Source organism: Prinia subflava, chromosome 2 (genome assembly GCF_021018805.1).
Source record: "Prinia subflava isolate CZ2003 ecotype Zambia chromosome 2, Cam_Psub_1.2, whole genome shotgun sequence".
In the NCBI taxonomy this organism is placed as follows: Eukaryota; Metazoa; Chordata; class Aves; order Passeriformes; family Cisticolidae; genus Prinia; species Prinia subflava.
Genome location: NC_086248.1, coordinates 32,912,514 through 32,932,604, shown reverse-complemented (window position 1 = coordinate 32,932,604; position 20,091 = coordinate 32,912,514). Strand labels below are relative to the sequence as shown.

The window sequence follows — 20,091 nt, the reverse complement described above, 5'->3', positions numbered from 1 at the left end:
TTAAGACAGCTTAGTTGTACCAGCTGTAATGCAGTGCAGTGGCCAGAAGAAAATACATATGCTGACTTAGCAGTGTGAGCAAAGTTACAGAGCTTCACAAGTCAGGACAGAACTTGAGATGCAGAGATCTAAAATCAAATCTACTCTGTTAAATGTCTCCATTATGGAAACATGGAAGGAGAGAATTATTTGTGTACTCAGGGTGTGCAAGCTTTATATGAGATACTCAATTGCCCACAAACAGCTACATCACTGTTTTGTTAGAAGAATAACTACTTGTTCACCCTCATATTTAAAACAGATCAAGTGCAACTAGAAGCATAAGCATGACCTCCTTTAGATTTAATATACACTGAATTTGCTTTCCTCCCCATGAAAGCAGCTCTGCATTCTCAAGGTCTTATGTATACTTTATCACCACTGCTTCTCCTGAGACACAGGTAGAAAGAACAGAGTGGAAGATTTATCAAGCTTCTCTTTCAGGTGATAAACAGAGAGGCTGCAATACTTCAACAGACAGGAACTCATTTACACATAGCACTGCATTAACAGTTCAGCAGCTTCCAGGAAGCAGGAACAATTGCAGCCCAAAAGTGTGCACACTTAGCAGATCAATTTAGGTAATTTTTCCATAGTGAGGGCTCTTAAATTAGAAGACGCCCACATAGGGGAAGCTTAAAAGCAAAGCAGATCTAGTGGGAGGTGGAAAGGAAAGAAAAACCTAAAAGTAAAGATGACTGGTATCATTTTCAATCCTTCCACTTCAGAAGAAATTGTAGAGAGATTCTGCATCCTTGCAAATAAAAGCACTAAGACAGGCAATATTTTTCCAGCTGTGGCGAAAGATTTCATATATATATATTGTTTCAGCTTGCACTACCAAATATTCTAACCTTTGTCTGCATGAGCACGTACTACAATACAAAATAGAAAAGACAATTTACTTACCCTTGCAGCTCTAGAAATAGAATTGGGAGAATTCAAGTCAACAAGCTGGCCAAGGATACGTTTCATTTCCTCTGTTGTTCCTTTTGCATTTGGGACACCTGTAGTTAATTTATAGTTATGCTGAAATTGTGTACATTATCAGTGTAAAAATCACCAGAACAGTTCCTAAGAGTTAAAATACTGAAATCTTTTCTGAAGCAGACTTAGGCACCAAACAAAACAGAGTCATGCCAACAAGTTCAGAGTACATCTAAGAGTAAAGCATTTGTTAAAGCATAGTTACAAATACTATTTAATAAAAATGTAATTTAAAATGTACCTGTTTGACAATGACTTTGTATTTGAACATAGGGATGTACCAGCAACTCCGAAACAGAAATTCTTTCTTTAGGATTTCTTATTAAACAGCGCTGCAAATGAAGAAAGAGGAAGAACATTTTGCCTATAAATTATGAATTGTCCTACAAATTAACAGTGTTTACTTTGGATGTTGAACCAAAGGACTTAAGTAAGACTGCTTTGACTATTTACTTAGCTAGTATTGTGCTGAAAAGAGACTTTAATATGGAAACTACATGAAGTAGCTCTAGTTTCATTCTGCTTTTGGAATAAGGCCTGTTACTACAAGTAGCAGTGAGCATCTATTTGTGGAAAGAGTCTCTCAAGCACAACTCATTCAGTTTTAGAAAATATGTCTTAAGTAAAGAAATTACCACTATTTAAATCAAAAGGAACAGTTACCTTCAGCACATCTTGAAGATCCTTCTCAGCAATATCTGGGAACCCTATTTCATAGTTTGGATCAACAATAGCATGCATTTTATTGATGTGACTTGTTATATGTTGAAATGGAGTCCTTCCATATGTCATACAGTACAAAATGCAGCCCAGTGACCACACATCACTTTTGGGACTTATCTAATATTAAAAAAAAAAAAAGATAAAAGAGATTACTCTCTACTTAAGAAAGTGGCCCTTCAGTCAATTTATCATGTAATAGTACAGTTTTCATTGTATGAGATCTTTGTAACTACTACACAAAATCAACAAGGCAGCATGCCATTATCTACTAAGACAGTGATGTAGCTTCTTTCCCTGATATTCCGTAAAATAGTAAAAAACTATTTTATTAACTATTTTTGAAAATCAACTTACTTGAAGAACTAACTTAAAACTAAACTTAGTCCTTAACAAGTCAAACTGCAGGATTCTAATTTCAGATTTAAAAATCAATACATATAAAAGCATACTAAATTATTTAAATCCAGGAAACTGAGAGATCACAGCTATGTCTCTGAAGTGGAAAGTCACAATTCAATTCGCCTGGGTTTAAAGGATTCAGATCCATATTTCAACCATGACACCCAGGCTGTTCCTTGCAGGACAATTTTCCATTTCTCCTGTTGAAGCTGAAGACTTCAAGAGAAGCCCACAGTGGGGGAGAGGAGGGGATTGGAGAAAGATGCATACAGAGAACCTGACTCCCAGCAGAGTGGTTAGATTTTTGCTTAGATGAACAAGTCTGCACTTTGCATGCAATTTTAATTTAAAAGTAGAAAACAAGGTAAAAAATTATCATCCTTAATAAAGAAATCCATTTATAAAATATTTTATTCTCCGTTTAGAAAAGATTGTATTTCATAGTAATATTTACATATAATACTATGTATAACATAGTAGTATTTCCATTCAACTGTTAAAAAGTTAATCTTCATGTACATGCAAGTACATTTGGATTTTAAATACTTTTTCCCCAAACCATATATCCCTCAGCTGAAGTTTGACTGCCAGTGTGAAAATGCTTTCCTTCAGTTCTTTTCTCATCATTCAGATTCCACCGCCCCAATGATGTTATAAAGTTTTCTACAATACACAATACTCTGTAGCATAGAAAAATTAATAGGATACACTGAACTCATACATTTGGCCCTAAAATGCCCAAGCCTGTGTCTCTGTTTTACTTTCAATTTCATTCATTAATTGAGCACTTACATTTTCCTAAACACCATCTGCCAAATGCTTTCAGGTAGTTAGGGAGATTAGGCTTAACCTTCCAACTCTGCACACCATCACCACAGCACAATAAATTTTATTATGTTCAAGTTACAGTGAAAGATTTTGAAAAAAAAAAAAAACAAAGCTGGAGAAACATGATTGAATTACTTCCTTCTTAACATGAAGGGAATAGGAGAAAAAAGATCATACTACCTTAGAACGAGACTTGCCATTTTCTCCATAGGAAGACCTATCTTCTATTGCTTCAGGTGGCATATAGTTCATTGTGCCAGCCTAGCCACAGAAATGAAAAAAAATTCTTTTAAGTAAAGCATGCATTAAATTTAATGCACTTTAGAAAAACTTAAGATTTCTGTCCCAAAACACTGAAAAGCATATTGAAAGTTTGTTTGTATTAAGACTAAAGGCTATTATTATTCTGTTCATTAAAAACATGTAAAAATCACTATACATGAATATACATATATACATATAAAACCATTCAGCATAAAATTTCAATAGCAATTGAGAGTATTACAATTAAAATTATTAGCAGGTACTGTAGTACTTCACAGAAAAATGGACATGAATTTTCCAGAAGTGTTTCACCTGAGAATCTTTAACGATACTTGTCACATCTGGCTGCATTTGGTTTGCAATGCCAAAGTCAATTAGTTTTAACATTCCATCAACTATCAGAAAGTTTGCTGGTTTCAGATCACTGTGAATAATGCCTGTAAAAAAAGAGTTTAAAGTAAATCCAAATTACTACCATAAGGTTTAGTATTACTCATCTCCCATAACCCTTGCACAGAAAGAAGGTGCAGATTGGCTTTCTGAGTCTCTGCAGAAAATATAAAAGTGCTTCCATTTTTTCCTAAACAGTTAAGACTTGCATGAGTTTAGACTTAGAAATACAATTTATTCAAATCTGCAGGTATCCCAGAACAGCCCCAAGTAATTTGAGCTGCAGTTTGTCTCACTTTTGGACAGACACTCCAGCTCTGTGTGTACATGGCCACACTGAACTGCTGCTCTGGAGCAATTCAGTGGCCTGTCCATGCCTGTAGTTCTCTCTCCAGTTAGCTAAGCAGGTAGTTAAAATAAAAGAATTACATTGCTTAGTCTGATTAAAGGTACCAGTCACTGAGAGTACACACAACTGACTTCTCATAAACCCCATTTGCACAATACATCAATTTTGGTTATTATCTACATAATCAGCCAATCTTGATATTTTGCAAAAATCAATGTCTTTTTTCAAAACATCACATGTATGCATGTACCCTGAATTTCAGTAGGCTTTGCTGTTTGCTATATTATTGAATGCTCTAGTCCTGAAAATAGGTGATGCTCTCTGCTGTATGTACTAGTCTTCACTTTATTACACATGAAAAGGTCCCAGTCTGCCCTCTCCTTTATTGTATACAGACAAACAGAATATAGATGCATACACTTTAACTATACAGGTGAAGATGAGGAAGGCCTGAACAGCTCCAGGAAAAAGCTGAAACACTTTGTCAAAGTAAAGATGGCAGAGCTGTCATTAATGTCAAAGCTACTTCTGGAGAGAATGAATGGCTAAAATTTGAGTCTAACAGAACAAGTGGAATTGGGAGTATACAATGTAGTCTAAAACAGAAAATTTTTCTGGCTCTTGAAAGAAAATAGCATTACATAAACAGTGATATTTATGAGATCCTTCTTCAATTAGCTAAGTCTACCTCCGGATCAAGATTTACCTTGTTTCTTTGCTTCACCGTTTTTGTGGTTTTTTTTTTTAATACAGTAAATACCCATCTTTACATTACACCAACACTAAAAACAATATCACCTCCAAAATTAAACCAGATCCGTATTATCTGTCATACATCCTATACAAATACCTAGAATTATTTAAGAATACCATATTCATGGATTGTGTGAACAGCTTCCAGCATATTTTTCCAATAGCTCTTTCTTTCCAGTGGATCCATCTTTTTTTTCTTTTTAAGCCAGCTATTGAGATCAATATTTCCACACTCCATTATCATGTAGATATGTTGATCAGTAATTTCACTAAAAATAAAATATGTGTTAAAAGTGAAGGAAATAGCTTTGTACAGAGAAATACTGGTTAAATAAAGTTAGTATTTACTCACTAGCCATAAAGGCGGATGATCTTATCACTATGTTGCTGCAGTTTACTCAGATGAGCAATTTCATTCTTATAGCTCTCAACAGTCTGTTGATCAGCTTCCTCCAGATTCACGTATTTGACAGCATACAGCTGCTTCTTGTCATTCAGTACTTGAAACACCTACAAAACACTATCAGTTAATAACTTAATTCATCCCCAATTCTGATTTACTAAGGTCATTCATCTCAACTCAGCCAGAATACCAAAGAAGTTTACCTTTTCAAAAGGAAGAAACAATACAAAGAAATTTATACAAGTCAGCATGAAAAAAAATCAAGAAAGCACCCATTACAACACCAACAACCTTCTATCCGAAGCTGTCTTGGTGCCACATTGTATTTCACCAGGTTCATCATGAGTCTGCAGTGTTCCTAAGATAAAGATTGCAAAATAACACTCCCAGAGATACAGGTTTGATCTGTCCTCACACCAAAATCATTTGGAGGCTAGATCACATGGCACATTAGAAGAGGTTGCGAGCACAAAGTCTCATTCAGTCTTAAGAATGAGAAGGCTGCAGGAAATACTATTGCTGTCTTCAGCTATTTAAAGGGAAGGTATGACAGACTCCTCTTGAACCACCAAAGTAAGAGGTGCAACAGACATCACTAACAACAAGGAAAATTACAACTGGATATTTTCATTTTTTCACTGTCATAATGTCCAACAGGAAAACTGCTTGTCCAGATAGGCTATGAAATCTCCATCCCTGGTGATATTTAAACAAAAACCCCATGCGTAGTGTGGTCTGTTTTGGCCTTGGTTTAAGCAGACTATGAGAAAGTGACACAGAGGTCCCTGCCATGCTACCTCATTCTACAACCAGACCCTGGCAACACAGGGACCTCTTCTTTCTAGAGTCTCCTGCTGACTGGAAGCTGGCTAATATTTGTCCAGTTGACAAGAAGGATGTGAGGGAAGACCCAGGAAACTACAAACCTGTGGGCCTAACCTCAGTTGCCTGAAAAATTAGAGAATATCCTACTGAGTACTACTGAGATGCAATGATCCAACACAGTCAACATGGATTCACAAAGGGAAAGACCTCTTTAAGTAATTTGTGAAATTAGCTATCCTTACCACATAAACTCCTAGAAGCTGTGCTAAAAACACTTGGAGAACAGGGAGGTGATTTGAGAGAGCCAGCACTGCTTCACCATGTGCAAGTCTGTCTGACCAAACCAGTGGCCTTCTGTGGGGAAAGACTACATCACTGGACAAGGGAAGAGAGATGTCATCTACCTGGGCTTCTGTAAGGCCTTTGACATAGTCCCCCACAACATCCAGCTAAACTGCTTATGCTGGCAAGAAAGTAAGGAACTATAACAAACCCAAGAGTTTAGCCAATCCTGTTTCCCACGCTCCTACGACCCCAAATTTCCACGTAAAAAGCAGCTCACTCACCACTTCAACATAGCTACAACTCTACTTCTCACACCGGTTACAGTAGTTAAAAGATGGTCTGTCTCCTTCAGGTTCTCAATCAACTTCACAAGTCACCCATTTCCCAACAGTGTAACCACACTGCTCTAAACAGCCTCTCACATTAGGATGTACACAATGCAGCACATCTCTTTCAACAGAAGAGCTGATTCTACCAGGAATTTTAATGCTTACTCTACCATCGAAATTATCTTCAAGAGCAAAATGTCTAAGCATAAACAAAACCAGCAAAGTTCTGGATTCCATGGGTCAAACATTGTGTACTTGTTAACACTAGGCAATGATTAGATGACTTCAACGTGTATTAGCACTAGAACTACTACTGTGTCAATGAGTGACTGCCTGAAAAGATAAAGGAGCACCTTACCTTACTTGAGCCTCCACTACCTATTTGCTTTAACACTGTATAAACTCTTCCATTGATGACAAGGCATTCATGAGAAGGTATAGAAGCTGGAACCTGTGCACACACAGAAAAAGTTAAGAAATAAAGAGAGGTCAAGACACAGAACTTAAGAGAGCTCTACTTTTTATTGTTAAAATGCTCTGTCTTGCTCTTTCTGAAGAAGATAAATTTGTTTAGAAGCAATAAAAAAACTTCAAATGAAAGCCAGATCCCCATATACTGATCATCATTTGGCATGTGACATCATAGAACTCTTGTAAAAGGCACCTATGCTCTTCATACTGGAAATCAAGGAAAGGATGTTCTTTAATATGGCTTCCCAGATCATTAGGACACCTCCCTCTTTACATATAAGATCAGAAACTACATTATTCAAGAGACTTTCAGTCCCAGCATGAAATTTAAGAACTATATTGCAATCACCTACCATTTTATTTGAAGCTAATTATTAGCTAGAAGACTGCAGTAGTGTGAAGCTGAAACAGCCTGCATTACTTATATCTGTTACACCAAGCCACAGAAAGGCCTCAAGTTTGATTTGTTAATTTATTAATACTTTTCCTCTGGTAGGAAGTTTAAACATATCCCTCAGTTTTATCTATAACTGGGAATGTTCCTACCTGAATGTGCAACACATCTAACATCTAACCCATTTTTACATTATGTCAGGCCACAATTTCACAAATGTATCAAAATTTGTGAAATCTAAAAAATGGAGGAGAAATGCAATCTTTTACCTCCCTTAAACTCATGGTTTTCAGAAACTGCTTCTCTTTATTGGTACTGTACTGTAGTGGGTACTACCACTGTAAATGCACTGGCAGGACAAAAACAGAGGCTCTAATTCTTTCCTCTGCCACTAAGTAGGATCTGAAAAAGGCTTAGGTCCCAGACAAAGGCTCCAGCATTTTGACAAAATTGAACTGATTTTTCAACACCTGATTTTGTCATCTAAATTCAGACATACACATGAAGAAAGTTATTTTGTGAACAACAGACTACTTTCCATTATTCACCCAGGAAGATGAACAGTAACTTTAGATTTAAAAAGATATATATATATACACATTTATCTTACCTAAAGTAGTTCCCAATGAAAATATGTACTGAAAAAAACAAATTAAAATTATTACAAAAAAAATTATTACCTGTAAGCCAACTTGATTTTGAAATGGAGTTGCCGGAGTGTGTGGTAAATAATAAGGGAACTGGCTGTAGGGAGTAGAAATTTGACATCCTGGTAGAAACTTGTCCTTTACGACTGGTGTGCTGAAACTAACAAAAAATATGAACAATACCTGCATACGTTGTATTTTCTTAAGATGATTTTAACAACAAAGTTGAAATCTCCAGTGTTCCTTGAAAGTTCCTAAACCCTATTGACTAGCAACAGCCCAAGCCCCCACTTTATATAAAAATTATCCTTATTAAGACCACTCCTGCATTTAGAAGTCCTTTTAGAAATACACTAAAACTATAACATGCTTAGCAAATACTTTTAAAAATACAAACTCGCTATTGTCAAACAATAGCTGGCACTTCTCAGCAACTGAAAAGCTAAAGAACTATAAAACTAGAAGAGCTGACTATAACAGAGTTTGAGCCAGTTACTCTTCTCCAGCTTTTTGTTATTTATTCAAAAACTTTTTAGATTACCTATTTTTCAAGTAAGCATATTGAGACAGACAACTTCAAAATCCCTCACTATTGCCTTGAGAGCTTTAGCTACACTGTCTATGAGCAGAAAGATCATGGATTTAAGAAAACTAAAGATTGCAAAAAGTCCTTTTTTTAAATTTGTTCTCCTGATGTATCTACCATCTATTTAGTTATATTTCTAAATGTACTTAATTTTTCCCCACTGTATTTACAAAAACTAATGCCAAGATCAGAACTGGAAAAGAATGTACATAACTAAGATTTATTTGGTAGAGTAAAATCACAGAAGTAAAAAAAAGGCAAAACCAGTCCAAAGCATGGTTTTCTTTGACTACAGAAACACTCAGCAATTCTGCATATTTGCCATATACATACAAACTAAGCAAAGAGAATTTAATCAAGGACTATTACCAAGTTCCTTCATGAAATTATGTGGTTCATGCCCTACATTTATTCTGAATTCTATGGCTATAGAAACAGATCCTACCAAGAGGAACTGTGCTTATTCAGCATATAACCTTGACCTATTTGATCCTAGGACCTATGAAAAGAGTAAGTAATCATATAATTAGAAAGATTTGCCAACACAGGCATAGGGGTTTATGCCTTATGTAAGGTAACATAGATAAATGCTATAATTTCCTAACATAAGCGCTTAATTCTGCAAGCCTCTGGATTTCTTGAAGTGCTTTTAAAAAACCTCAGACACTTGCATCATGGAAAACAAACTGATATATAGTCATCAATCTAAAAAGCCTGTCAGCCACATTACAAAAGTTATCCAAAAGTAAGTGTCATGTAGCAGGGTTCAGTGAAAAAAGGTAAATGCTCAACTAAGGACTTATTGATTTGATGACAAACATTCAAATGCTGAAAAGCCGCCCAAAAAGGCAAAGGTCCTTAAATGCAATCTGAATCTCAAAGTCAGGCACTTTACAGAAGCACTTGGAATGTTTGCTATCTAAACAGAAAAATTTAAGAAACCCTGTAAAAGTCTGCTTAAGTCTTTCCAGAGATCAACTACCATGTTATAGTAGGCTTACCAGGCCATATAATCATTGGATGTGGTGCTTGGTGTTCCATAGATGTGTGATGGGTCACTTCTCTTACAGCCACCATCTGGTGGCGATAATCGTCTTGAAACAGGATGAGCAGACTGTTCAAGGTTTGTTTGTTTTCCCTACAATGGGCAAAGCAAGATACATCACACAAGGAGCCACAATTAAGAACACAAATAACTTCTTCAACATGAGAAGGCTGCTGCTAGCAGACACGTATTTTTGTTACTTTACCTCTCCATAGCAGCTTTTCTGTGACACTTCTTGAGTTGGCATTTTTTTTCTGGCATTAACACAGTTTAGTTTAATCTGCTCCAAGTGCTTTCTATAGCTTTCACCAAAACTAGATGGTTGGTGTTGACTTTCCAGACTCCTGGGCTCTGGTATCTTCAGCTCCAGATGCTGAACTTTATTTTCTGAGAAAAAAAATCCAAAAACCACAGATCATTAAAATGATTCAATACTCAACACCTGAAAGGTTTTTAGAATAGTTTTATCTCACTTGCTAGATCAGACTAAAACACAGATGATTTACTGGAATTAGGCCTTAAAAAACATTAATGAAGTCCTCAGGCTCCATATTCAATTCAGTGTAGTAAAATGGCAACTTTCTTCAAAATCTTAGGATAATATTGTAACAGTAACAGAGATGTAACTGTTTCCTTCACCAACACATGCAACAGGAGTATGTTCATAAATTGTACTACAACTCAATCCTGGGATATTGAGCAAGTTTATTAAGGACTGAAGATAAGCTTATCACCATACTCCCAATTGGAAGTCTGTCTGTGACAATAGACAACCTATAATTCAGTGTAACAACTGCAGCCAGAGGCCTAAAGTGACTTGGCCCTCTGTCTCCTGGTTACTTTTGCACAGGCAGTACAAGAGTGAAATGGTGGGATGTGCAGGGCAGGCTGCAAACAGCACAGCTTAAGAGTGTTCCTTTGCAAGCTTGAGAAGTTTTCTTTTCAAGTTACTAGAGAGCAGCATCCCATGCTGAGCAGCTTAGTGCCATTCAGCTGCTGAAGGACTGAACTACCTCAGCCAGCATCTGGAAACCTGGAAACGTGAATGAAGCACAAACAAGGAAAGTATGACCTGAAACCCAAACTGTTCCCAATGCAATTCAATGGGAAAAGTTCACTGAGGGGACACAAAAGTTGAAAAATCACTATTTTTCAATCGAAGTGTTTCTTTCCTAAAATGCATATGTACTTACACAATCCTAAATCCAACTCTTGCAATGTTAGACATTTTCACCTAATCTTTCCAGCAGGATGAGAAAGCCACTTAGGGAAACAGCTTTCTGATGAAACACTGAATAGCAAGTAATTATAGGAAGTTAATACACATATTCCATATTCCATGAAGTTGGTAAATAATTAGTAGCAACCTCCTAGATTTTAGTAGCCCTGAAATCCTTGCTATAAATCCAAGCTGGTTACATTTTCCAGAAAGACACAATCTCATACCATCCCTATTTCTAGCTGACTTCACAAAACAGTCAAAATCCATAGTGATAACCCAATATCTAGAGAAGAATTTATTTCTGAAAAACACCAAAACTGGCTGTTTTTAAAAGAACTTTAAGAACCAGTCTCCAAAATATGTTAATAATGCAGTAACTTCCACTTTTTGAAAAACATTTCATTTAGCAATGCATTTTTACAAAATCATACAGAACAGCACATTTTCAATGTTTATTTTATTACAAACTACTCAGATGTGACATTAATAATTACCTTCTTTCTTCGTCACAAGACTTGCATCCACTTTGGTTTTGAGAGTTACGGTTGAATTGGTAGCTGTTTCTGAACTGCCCTCATCCAACATCTGCAACTGTAAAGATCTTTTTTCCTGTAGGGACTAAAGAACATAAAAAGCATCTTAAAGAATCAAACAAAAACTCAAGACTAGTATCTAAAGGACATTTCCTTAAGGTAATTAAATGTCAGGTGCACCACAAAGCAAACATGCTTCAGGGAACTGGGCAGGTTATACAGACAAGTATTACTGATGTCATTTTTAAATAGATCAACATTTTGAATTTCCATAACCCAGGTTCTCTAATAAAGCCCTAAATGCTTTCTCTTCTGGAATTTTCTTTTAGGGGATGGGGACATGAAAACGTAAGACATTTGTTTTTTGATGAAAACAAATCTCTATCAAAAGTTGTAATTTATAGCTCCATAGAGCACTACTTAGTCCATTCAACTTAGTTGAATGGACTTCATTAAATAGAATATTTCCCATGGTAAAATTCATGACTACACCTGAAAATTCATGACTACACCTGAAAGAGGTCCTGTAGTCAAGCTGAAATCTGTTTATCCCCTCTTCGTAAATTATATTCCCTAAACACTACTCCCATTGCTCCCATCTGAAGAGAAAGCTCTTTTTTAATGCCCTATTATGCATAATTTTCAAGTTTAAAAGCCACAATGGATGTTTCTATCCACAAATGAAGACTTGAAGCAAAACCCTAGATTATTTCTTTCTTGCATTGAAAAAGGTGTTATTATTTTCCTTACTAATTTCATAGAATAGCTAGAGTTCCTTTTATGTATTTAAAAAATATTTACGTTACCTGCAAATCTCCCAGGCTGTACGAATCACGCCCACAAGATTTTGGTCCTGATGGTGGAAAAGGTGCAACAAAGGCTGTTTGTTTGGAGCTGGACGTTTGCCTGTTGAAGTAACATTCTTAATTACATCACATGCCAACACAGTGTGGCAATGGCCTTTTTTGTGAATCAGATGAAAAAGGTTGGGTGAAGACTTTTGGCTACAAGCTTCAAATATACAGAAAAGTAGGTCCACTCAGACAGCAAAGTGAGAAACAATACAAAGAAATCCTACTAAATGAGGATTTAAAAATATTTTGCAAATTACAAGACTGTCTTATCCTTACTTTAAAAACTGGACTATATAAACAATGATATTTTGAAATAAACTTTATTTTCACTTTAATTTCCATTTCTCTTGAGCTGATTGATTAGCCAGAACATGCTTTCTCTTAATGTTTACATGCTTTCATACAAAGAATCTGTGTAGTAAGGTCAGAAGTAGGTTACTTCAGTATCTGCTGCAACTACAATGACTATTTATCTCTATCCTTCAGGTCAAATTTAACATTAACATCTGACATTTCCACTATCCAATAAAGGTACTATTGCAAAGGAGTATTACAATCTGTTGTTCTGCAGGTAAGCCAATAACCATACCTCTTTGTGACAGCTGTGAGCGGGACATCTGAATCCTCCATGTCATCTCCATCATCAGATACCAGGGTAACAGGAATCCTCCCAAATGGGCAAATCTTAGAGCAAATTCAAAAGTTATCAGGTGTGTAAAGCTGAATAAAGAGTTTAGGATTTTAAAGAAAATGTTACATGTTTTACCTGGTTAGATTTGTTTAGTGGTCTTAATGGATTGTGGTAATTAACTAGGGTACCCAGTTCCTGTGACTTGTCCTCCCTAAAAGGAAAAACAAACTCAAAAAAATCCACAAAACAAAACACACAGTACTGTAGTGTGTGTGTTTGGTTTTGGTTTAAATGATGTCATAAGACATTAAATAAGAAATTGAGACATTACCTAAATAAAGACCTGGTAACTGTAGAAGAATTTTCACTAGAATCATTCTTTTTTAAGCTTCTGTGATTTCCACCTATATTCTGAAGCCCAGAGTCCTGTGTGCTTGATACTGTAGGGAAAATAGCCAGACTCATTCAGATCATATCAGACAATTTCAACTGAATTATTCTAAGCAATTAATTGAGTTAAATTAAACCAGCTGATTTCACTGATAGCAAATTTGAGAGTGTTCATATAAGCTGTGCAAGGTCAGGGAGTATCAAGGCAGGCAAGAGCAAACAAGCCATTCCCAGCCCCATCTCAATCTAGAAGAGAATCTTGCTTGATTATTGAAGATTTAGGCAAAATTTTATGAAGTTGTACGTTAATCTTAAAATGAAATCTCAAGTCAAATTAATAAGCTTTGTGAAAGTATGTATTTCAGACGTACTTTATGGTAAACACAGGCAGAAATCAAGTTATTTGAAAAGTCATTCTAGAAATAAACAGTTCAGAACAACACTGTCTTCCACATTATTTTTCCCTGCAGGTGAAGGGAAGGTCATTTCTCAGAGACAAAGAAACCACAAGAACTCTGAATATACTAATGAAAATGTATCAACATATTAATGAATACACATTCATGTTACAACACAGTTTAATTTTTCATTTAGGGAATAATGTGGAGTACAAGCTATTTTAAGCACCTTCAGATAAACAATAATCTCTTCATCTCAGCTATTTTCCTGACAAATATTTTTATAAAAATTTAAATTAATATCTGGTTATTTTGATTAAGATATCTTCAATGCTACAGATTCTTTTTTTTTTTTCAAAAAAAACACCAAGACACCAAAGAATATATTTTTAAAAAAATCAAAGGCAACAGGAGCTGTTCAAAGCCAGGCTGAATGGTGCATTGAACAACCTGGTCTAGTGGAAGGTGTTCTTGCCCCTAAGCAAGGGGTGGAACTAGATGATCTTCAATGTTCCTTCCAATCCAAACCATTCAAAGATTCTAAGATATTACAGAATATGATCTTCTACATCACATACACCTTGTGTTCCATCAGTATAGGAAATTACCTACTTGACCAATGAGACTCCTTCCAAGAAACCACAGTTTAAGGACTTTTTAATGTAGCACTTATCTGAACATTTTTAAATTTGTATCAGTTCATTAAAATGGATTTTACTTTTCTGTTGTATTCCCCCACATCCCTCTTCTACTTTCAGCCAGAGGCCAGACTTCTGTAGATGAACAGTGCAGTACTGGCTATTTCTAGTACTTCCTGTTTTCTAAACTACTTATGCCAATAGACTGAACCACTCATGTAAATAAAACAAATGCCTTAAAGTACAGTGTAGTTCTATTACCAACCCAGGACCATCCCCATCTCACAAATGCATCCCACATTTTTTTTCCCCAAACAGATTTTATTTTTTTTTTACCACCAAGCTGGCCACTGAACTTTCATATCCAGCTGGTGATCTACAATTCTTTTACTTCGTCACAGTCTAAGACAGCTTATCTGCTTCCCATGATACTCCTGACCACAGCTGGATCCCATGACCTACAGCTCTCTTCCACCCAAAATGATTCTAAAATGGTCCTGCGACCTACATTTCTGAAATACTAAACGTGTTTAATTGCACCTGGTATGTCAAATACTTTGGACAGCTGTGCATGAATGAAAGATAAGAAAAACAAATTAAACCAAAGGTTTTTAGACTTGATGCATGGTTTATATTTGCATCACAACACTAACTGCATCTAACTGTCAAAAGCATTTACATATACAGCATTGATATTTTCAAATAAAAAACTTTCAAAAGCAGCTCTTTAAATCGTAATACAAAACAGAAAAGACTTAAATGTCAATACACTAAAATAGTCTCTGTTGCTCCAGAGGACCATACAAATTCACTTAAAGCTAAATTCAGTGACTTAGGTCATGTACATCCCAGAGTTTGAGATATTTCAAGTCTGGTGTTATTTACCTTTTAAACTTTAATCTTTAGATTAAACTAAATAATTAGTTAGCATTTTTCAAATACCTAATTACAAACTCCTATGAAAAAATAAATGAGCCTACTCTTTCCCCAAAGTTCACTGCTTTCTAACTGGCAGGCAGGGCATTCGCACAGGGAAAGTCAATAATGTCAGCAAGAAATGTACAATCCATGAAGGGTATTGGTATTCTTCAAGATATTCTCCTGTGGCACAGTACATCAGCAGTGGCATTTAGGATGTCTATATCCAACTAATAATAAACAGAATAAGACAGAAAACAGTTTATTAAAAATAATGCCACAGGTGAATATTATTAAAGGGGTTCACCCCCGCTGGTGTTTCAGTCCAAGGTTGATTCAATAGGTGCCAGGCAAATCTCAAATGCCAGCCCTGAAGATACATCCCTAAGGAAACTAAATCAAACCTATTTTATACTAATTCTGTCCTTACACAATGCAAAAATGTGGAAGCGTTAGACATCACTGCTGAAAGAGCTACACACACTTCAATGCAGAAGTCAAACCAGATTTTTTGCTCAATTTCACTCCAAACAAATTTACCTCTTGAAAACTTCAAGAAATAACTGTTCCCTTTTTGAAGTTATATACCCAGCAATAAGGATCACTTTGGACTTATGATACAGCCAAACACTTCAGCTTTGTACTGATAGACATAGGGGTTTTGTCCAAAATAAAGTTGAAATGATTATTTTTCCTAGACTTGACTTCACTGGAATGACTGTCAAAGCTTCCCCAGTCTGTCACAAGATATACAGACTAAACTACACATATACAGGTTGCTTGGAGGTGTATTTAAGTCCAATTTCTTCTCTACCAACAGTAGCTCTTACTTCACACTTAGAGCTGTAAGTCTCTATTGCACACTGCAAATGCCTAGTGACAGTCAGAGGAACACTCTGCAGAATTACAGAATCTGCCATCCCACAGCTCCTGCAAACTACAGTCACTGCACTGAAAATGAAAACAAGCATTGAAGGAATAAGATTCATAGTATAGATAAATACATCTGTTTATTGGGCAATAGAGATTCTGAGTTTGTATCTAGAAGGGACAAACACTGGTGATCTTTTCCAATCTAGAATCACAACATGCATAAACAACCAGTATATTAAGAAACTGCAATTACCTGCAAAGTTTTCCTTCTCCTCATCTGAAAGTAACTGCTTTTTTTTCCAATGTAAGTTCTGCAGAGCAGTTTCCAGCAATTCCAAGGGAACAGCAGAGCATTCCACAGCTTTCTGAAGGATCTGCTTACACTTCTTCTCATTTTCTAAGAGGTAAGAAGCAGAGTTAGAAATCACAGAAGTAAAAACCAATTACTCTGGGGCAAGATGTTTTTAACCAGATGATTACATTCCTGTTGTCTTATATTCGCTTTGCATAGTTCTGTGAAGCTATTGTTCATTAAGGACACCTGCCCCTACATTGCCATTTTAAGGAAATTGCCTGGAAATAGTTACAAGAGAAACACACAAGTCAATTTTTCATGTTAAATTGAATTCCAAGTCACAAAATATGTATTCTCAAGGTTTTTTTAATGTTACAGGAACTGTAAGAAAACTCTACTCATTCTAAAATCCATTTTTTTCTGTAGTATGAGCAAGGAAATATGACCTTTATGGACTTCCATTTAGACCTGACCAAGTAAAAATTTTATTATGTATATATTATAAACCATCCTTAATGCACTTAAAAGAAATCAAATTTAAAACCAGCTGTTGTTAAATAAAACATCACTACTCTAGACAGTCACAGTTAAGAAAAGACGAGAGAAAAGCAAGAATATTTTTTCATTACAGTTTTAGACATTGCTAAATGCTATAAACAGAAATTTGAAGAGAGTGTGTTAACTAAACACATTGAAGCAGTCAATTTACACACGTAAACATGTACACAGGCATCTATTAAAACAGTCAAATATGGAAAAAAGTGTACTGTAACCACAACACTTTACTTGGTTTAAAAAGCATCTGGGCAAAATGATGCAGTTTTGCTAGAGCTGTCAATGCCCCTGAAACCCCAAATGCCCTTATTCCTCCATTTCAAAGCAGCAAAATATAAACCACTTTGTTTTTATTACCTTGACACCACATATGCATATACTTGAGTATTTCCTATAATGTGTTATAGTATATTTAAGAGCACCATGTGCCCTGCACTCAGAACTCCACTTGTAAATGAAGTTAGACATCACTGCTGCCTGTAGTTCAGGCTGGTGGAAGTGCAGTGTAGCTATCAGGAACTCATGCTTTAAGTAACCTGTTTTAAGAATATTAAATGGATGATGTCAAACACTGAAGCATGGAAGCACCGATATCAGATGAATGACAATTTCATTTAAATCAATGTTGTGCTAATTTGTTTGAATTTGTTTTTTAACCATAGAGTCAAATATTGTCTTTTCTCATAAATCATTAGCAAAGTGGATAGGCTGTAAGAATCCTTAACCAGCACTCTGTGATTCTACCTTTGGCTATATTTAGTAACCACACATTGCTTCAACAAGACCTGCTACATGCAAGTGTTCCTCCTAGTATTATGTACCTCACTGAGTAAGAAAGAACATGACACCAAAAAACCTATCTGAAAAATAAACTGCCTCAACCTCCTTAACAGCTGAGGATCCAAGGCAAAAAATAAAGCCAGAACTATTTCTGAATTCAAATCAGTCCACTTCATCACATACCAAGAGCTTGAATCAATCACCTAGTCATAAGATTTGAAAAATAAAGAGTAGAATTTTATCTATGGTCATGATTTCTGACCAATTCACAGCAAATCATCTTCAAGTACACCACCCAAGGCACCCAAGTAAAGACAAGACAGCTCCTCATCTGAGGTGTTTAAATGAATTTGTAGTCAGTATTTAAGTGAAAAAAAAAAAAAAAAAGCCACAAAGAACAGAATGGCACTTTTATTGTGTCACTCCATTTCCAGGACACTAATATTCAATTATTAAGAAACCAACATCAGTTTGCCAAATCTAATTTCACAATTTCAACTTGAGCTTTTATCTTGAGCAAAACTGTGAGCTAAGGAAGAGGATGTGCAATTAAGTTTTTCTTAATGCAAAAGAAAATACTGACAGCTGTGCCAAGCACTGCTGAAATCACTGGGATGAAGAAGCAACAAAGCACTACCCTCCTCCCTTCCCTCTGGCCTAAGTGGACACAGTGAAAAGGACCAGTACTCCTAAATAACAATTTACCACTCACATGTCCCACTAATCCTCGTTGAGGCGCCCAGCAGGGACACTGGAGCTCCATACACATTACCAAACGACACCTAGATCAGCTCAAGGGTAACAGATACAAATCAGAGAGCACACTGCAGATAGAACAAAGCCGATCATAAATGGCTTATTTCCTTTGGGATTAGGACTTCATTTGAGGTTGATTATTTGCTGTCAAAGTAAGATAAACTATTGCATGAACACATCCCATAGCTACAGGATGAATTTAGTCACTGGTAACCTGTAGAAACATTTCTACTCTTTATTAAATTACACAATAGGTTTTATTACACTTATTTAACAATATCTTTGTTATTGCAGTATTAGTGTTTAATTATCTGTTTAAATAAACATCCAGTGCTTACTAAATAAATTACCAGCCTCTTTTTACTATTGCTTAGAAGTTCAATACCACAAGTTTATATTAGAAAAAGACTGGTCAAATAACTGACTTATGCATAACAGAGAAACTGTGTAATTTCAAGACACAAACATGCAGATTTCTGTCTTCTCTTCCCCATACTGTACAGGAGTCATTCATAAAACATAACATGTACTTCTGGGGGAACAGTTAATTCATAGCCTTTCTTGCTCCAATGACAATCAATTTATCAGTTAAGAAAAACTGGGAAATCTGAGATGACAAATCAGCATCTACTTACTGATTTTAACAAAATGTCTCTGCCTCATCCACCACACTTTTAACATCTAAACTATATCCTAAAATAGAGTTGAAAGTAGTACTGAAGGAAAAATGTTTAGACAAAACCATTATCATTGGAATATAAACAGAAGTAAAGAAAGAGGAATAACTAGTAAAATATATTTAGAATCTATAGTGCAGACTAGACAAATTAATTTATTCAGTGTAGCTAAGTTTGGGGAGAATTTCTCAAATGAGGCAGTATACAACAACTTGCATGATACAGAGAAAAACATGAAGGAAAACAAATCACAACACACTTAAAATACATCCATCAAGTCTTTTCCATTCAAATAAGTAAAAAGCTTTCATGGAATGTGCTTTTCTTTCTAAACAGAGCAAGCTGTCAAAGGAAGAAATAAACGAGGTGACATAGGTCACAGTTCAAATCATCCATGGAAACAAGACACACCCAAAAATACAGGCCTGTGAGCAACCAACACAGCCTTGCTAGCAAGTACTGGGGCAACCAAACTGCACATTGACAGTGTATTTTGGTTTAACAAAAACCATACTCAATCTGCAGATGCTGTTTGGAAGAAGACAGAATTTCTTCCACAAGCAAGTGAACTATTTCAGCCTCATTTTTCAGTGCAGGAAGAGCCTTACTCAAAAGCATTCCACTGCAAGATCTAAATTAGAAAAGTAGAAGCTACTAACAATTTTTCACCTGGTTTGAAAGTTATTTCTAAAACAGAAAAAAGTTAACTGCATGCTTATTTTCATTTTAAAAGAGAACACATGTTCTCAGTAAATTTCAATTTCTAAAAAATCTAGACTTTTATCTTTCTGATTCAATACCTATCAGTTTCCTTACAAATTATGTACAGAAACAGAATTTAAAACAACAAAACT

General features: G+C 35.7%; 1 protein-coding gene across 2 annotated transcripts in view; it reads right to left on the bottom strand.

The window, feature by feature from the left end:
- The window catches only part of TTK (TTK protein kinase), a 29,735-nt gene that overhangs the window by 858 nt on the left and 8,786 nt on the right, over positions 1 to 20,091 (bottom strand). For both annotated transcript variants that reach the window (XM_063389529.1, XM_063389528.1), the window contains exons 6-22: positions 16,428 to 16,571; positions 13,289 to 13,397; positions 13,093 to 13,168; positions 12,916 to 13,010; positions 12,279 to 12,378; positions 11,434 to 11,557; positions 9,923 to 10,104; positions 9,674 to 9,810; positions 8,120 to 8,246; positions 6,933 to 7,025; positions 5,085 to 5,242; positions 4,850 to 5,001; positions 3,553 to 3,677; positions 3,157 to 3,237; positions 1,690 to 1,866; positions 1,268 to 1,358; positions 949 to 1,046 (exon numbers count right to left, since the gene is read on the bottom strand). In XM_063389529.1, the coding sequence (XP_063245599.1) occupies positions 949 to 1,046; positions 1,268 to 1,358; positions 1,690 to 1,866; positions 3,157 to 3,237; positions 3,553 to 3,677; positions 4,850 to 5,001; positions 5,085 to 5,242; positions 6,933 to 7,025; positions 8,120 to 8,246; positions 9,674 to 9,810; positions 9,923 to 10,104; positions 11,434 to 11,557; positions 12,279 to 12,378; positions 12,916 to 13,010; positions 13,093 to 13,168; positions 13,289 to 13,397; positions 16,428 to 16,571 (2,069 nt within the window). The remainder of the gene's footprint in view (positions 1 to 948; positions 1,047 to 1,267; positions 1,359 to 1,689; positions 1,867 to 3,156; positions 3,238 to 3,552; positions 3,678 to 4,849; positions 5,002 to 5,084; positions 5,243 to 6,932; positions 7,026 to 8,119; positions 8,247 to 9,673; positions 9,811 to 9,922; positions 10,105 to 11,433; positions 11,558 to 12,278; positions 12,379 to 12,915; positions 13,011 to 13,092; positions 13,169 to 13,288; positions 13,398 to 16,427; positions 16,572 to 20,091) is intronic.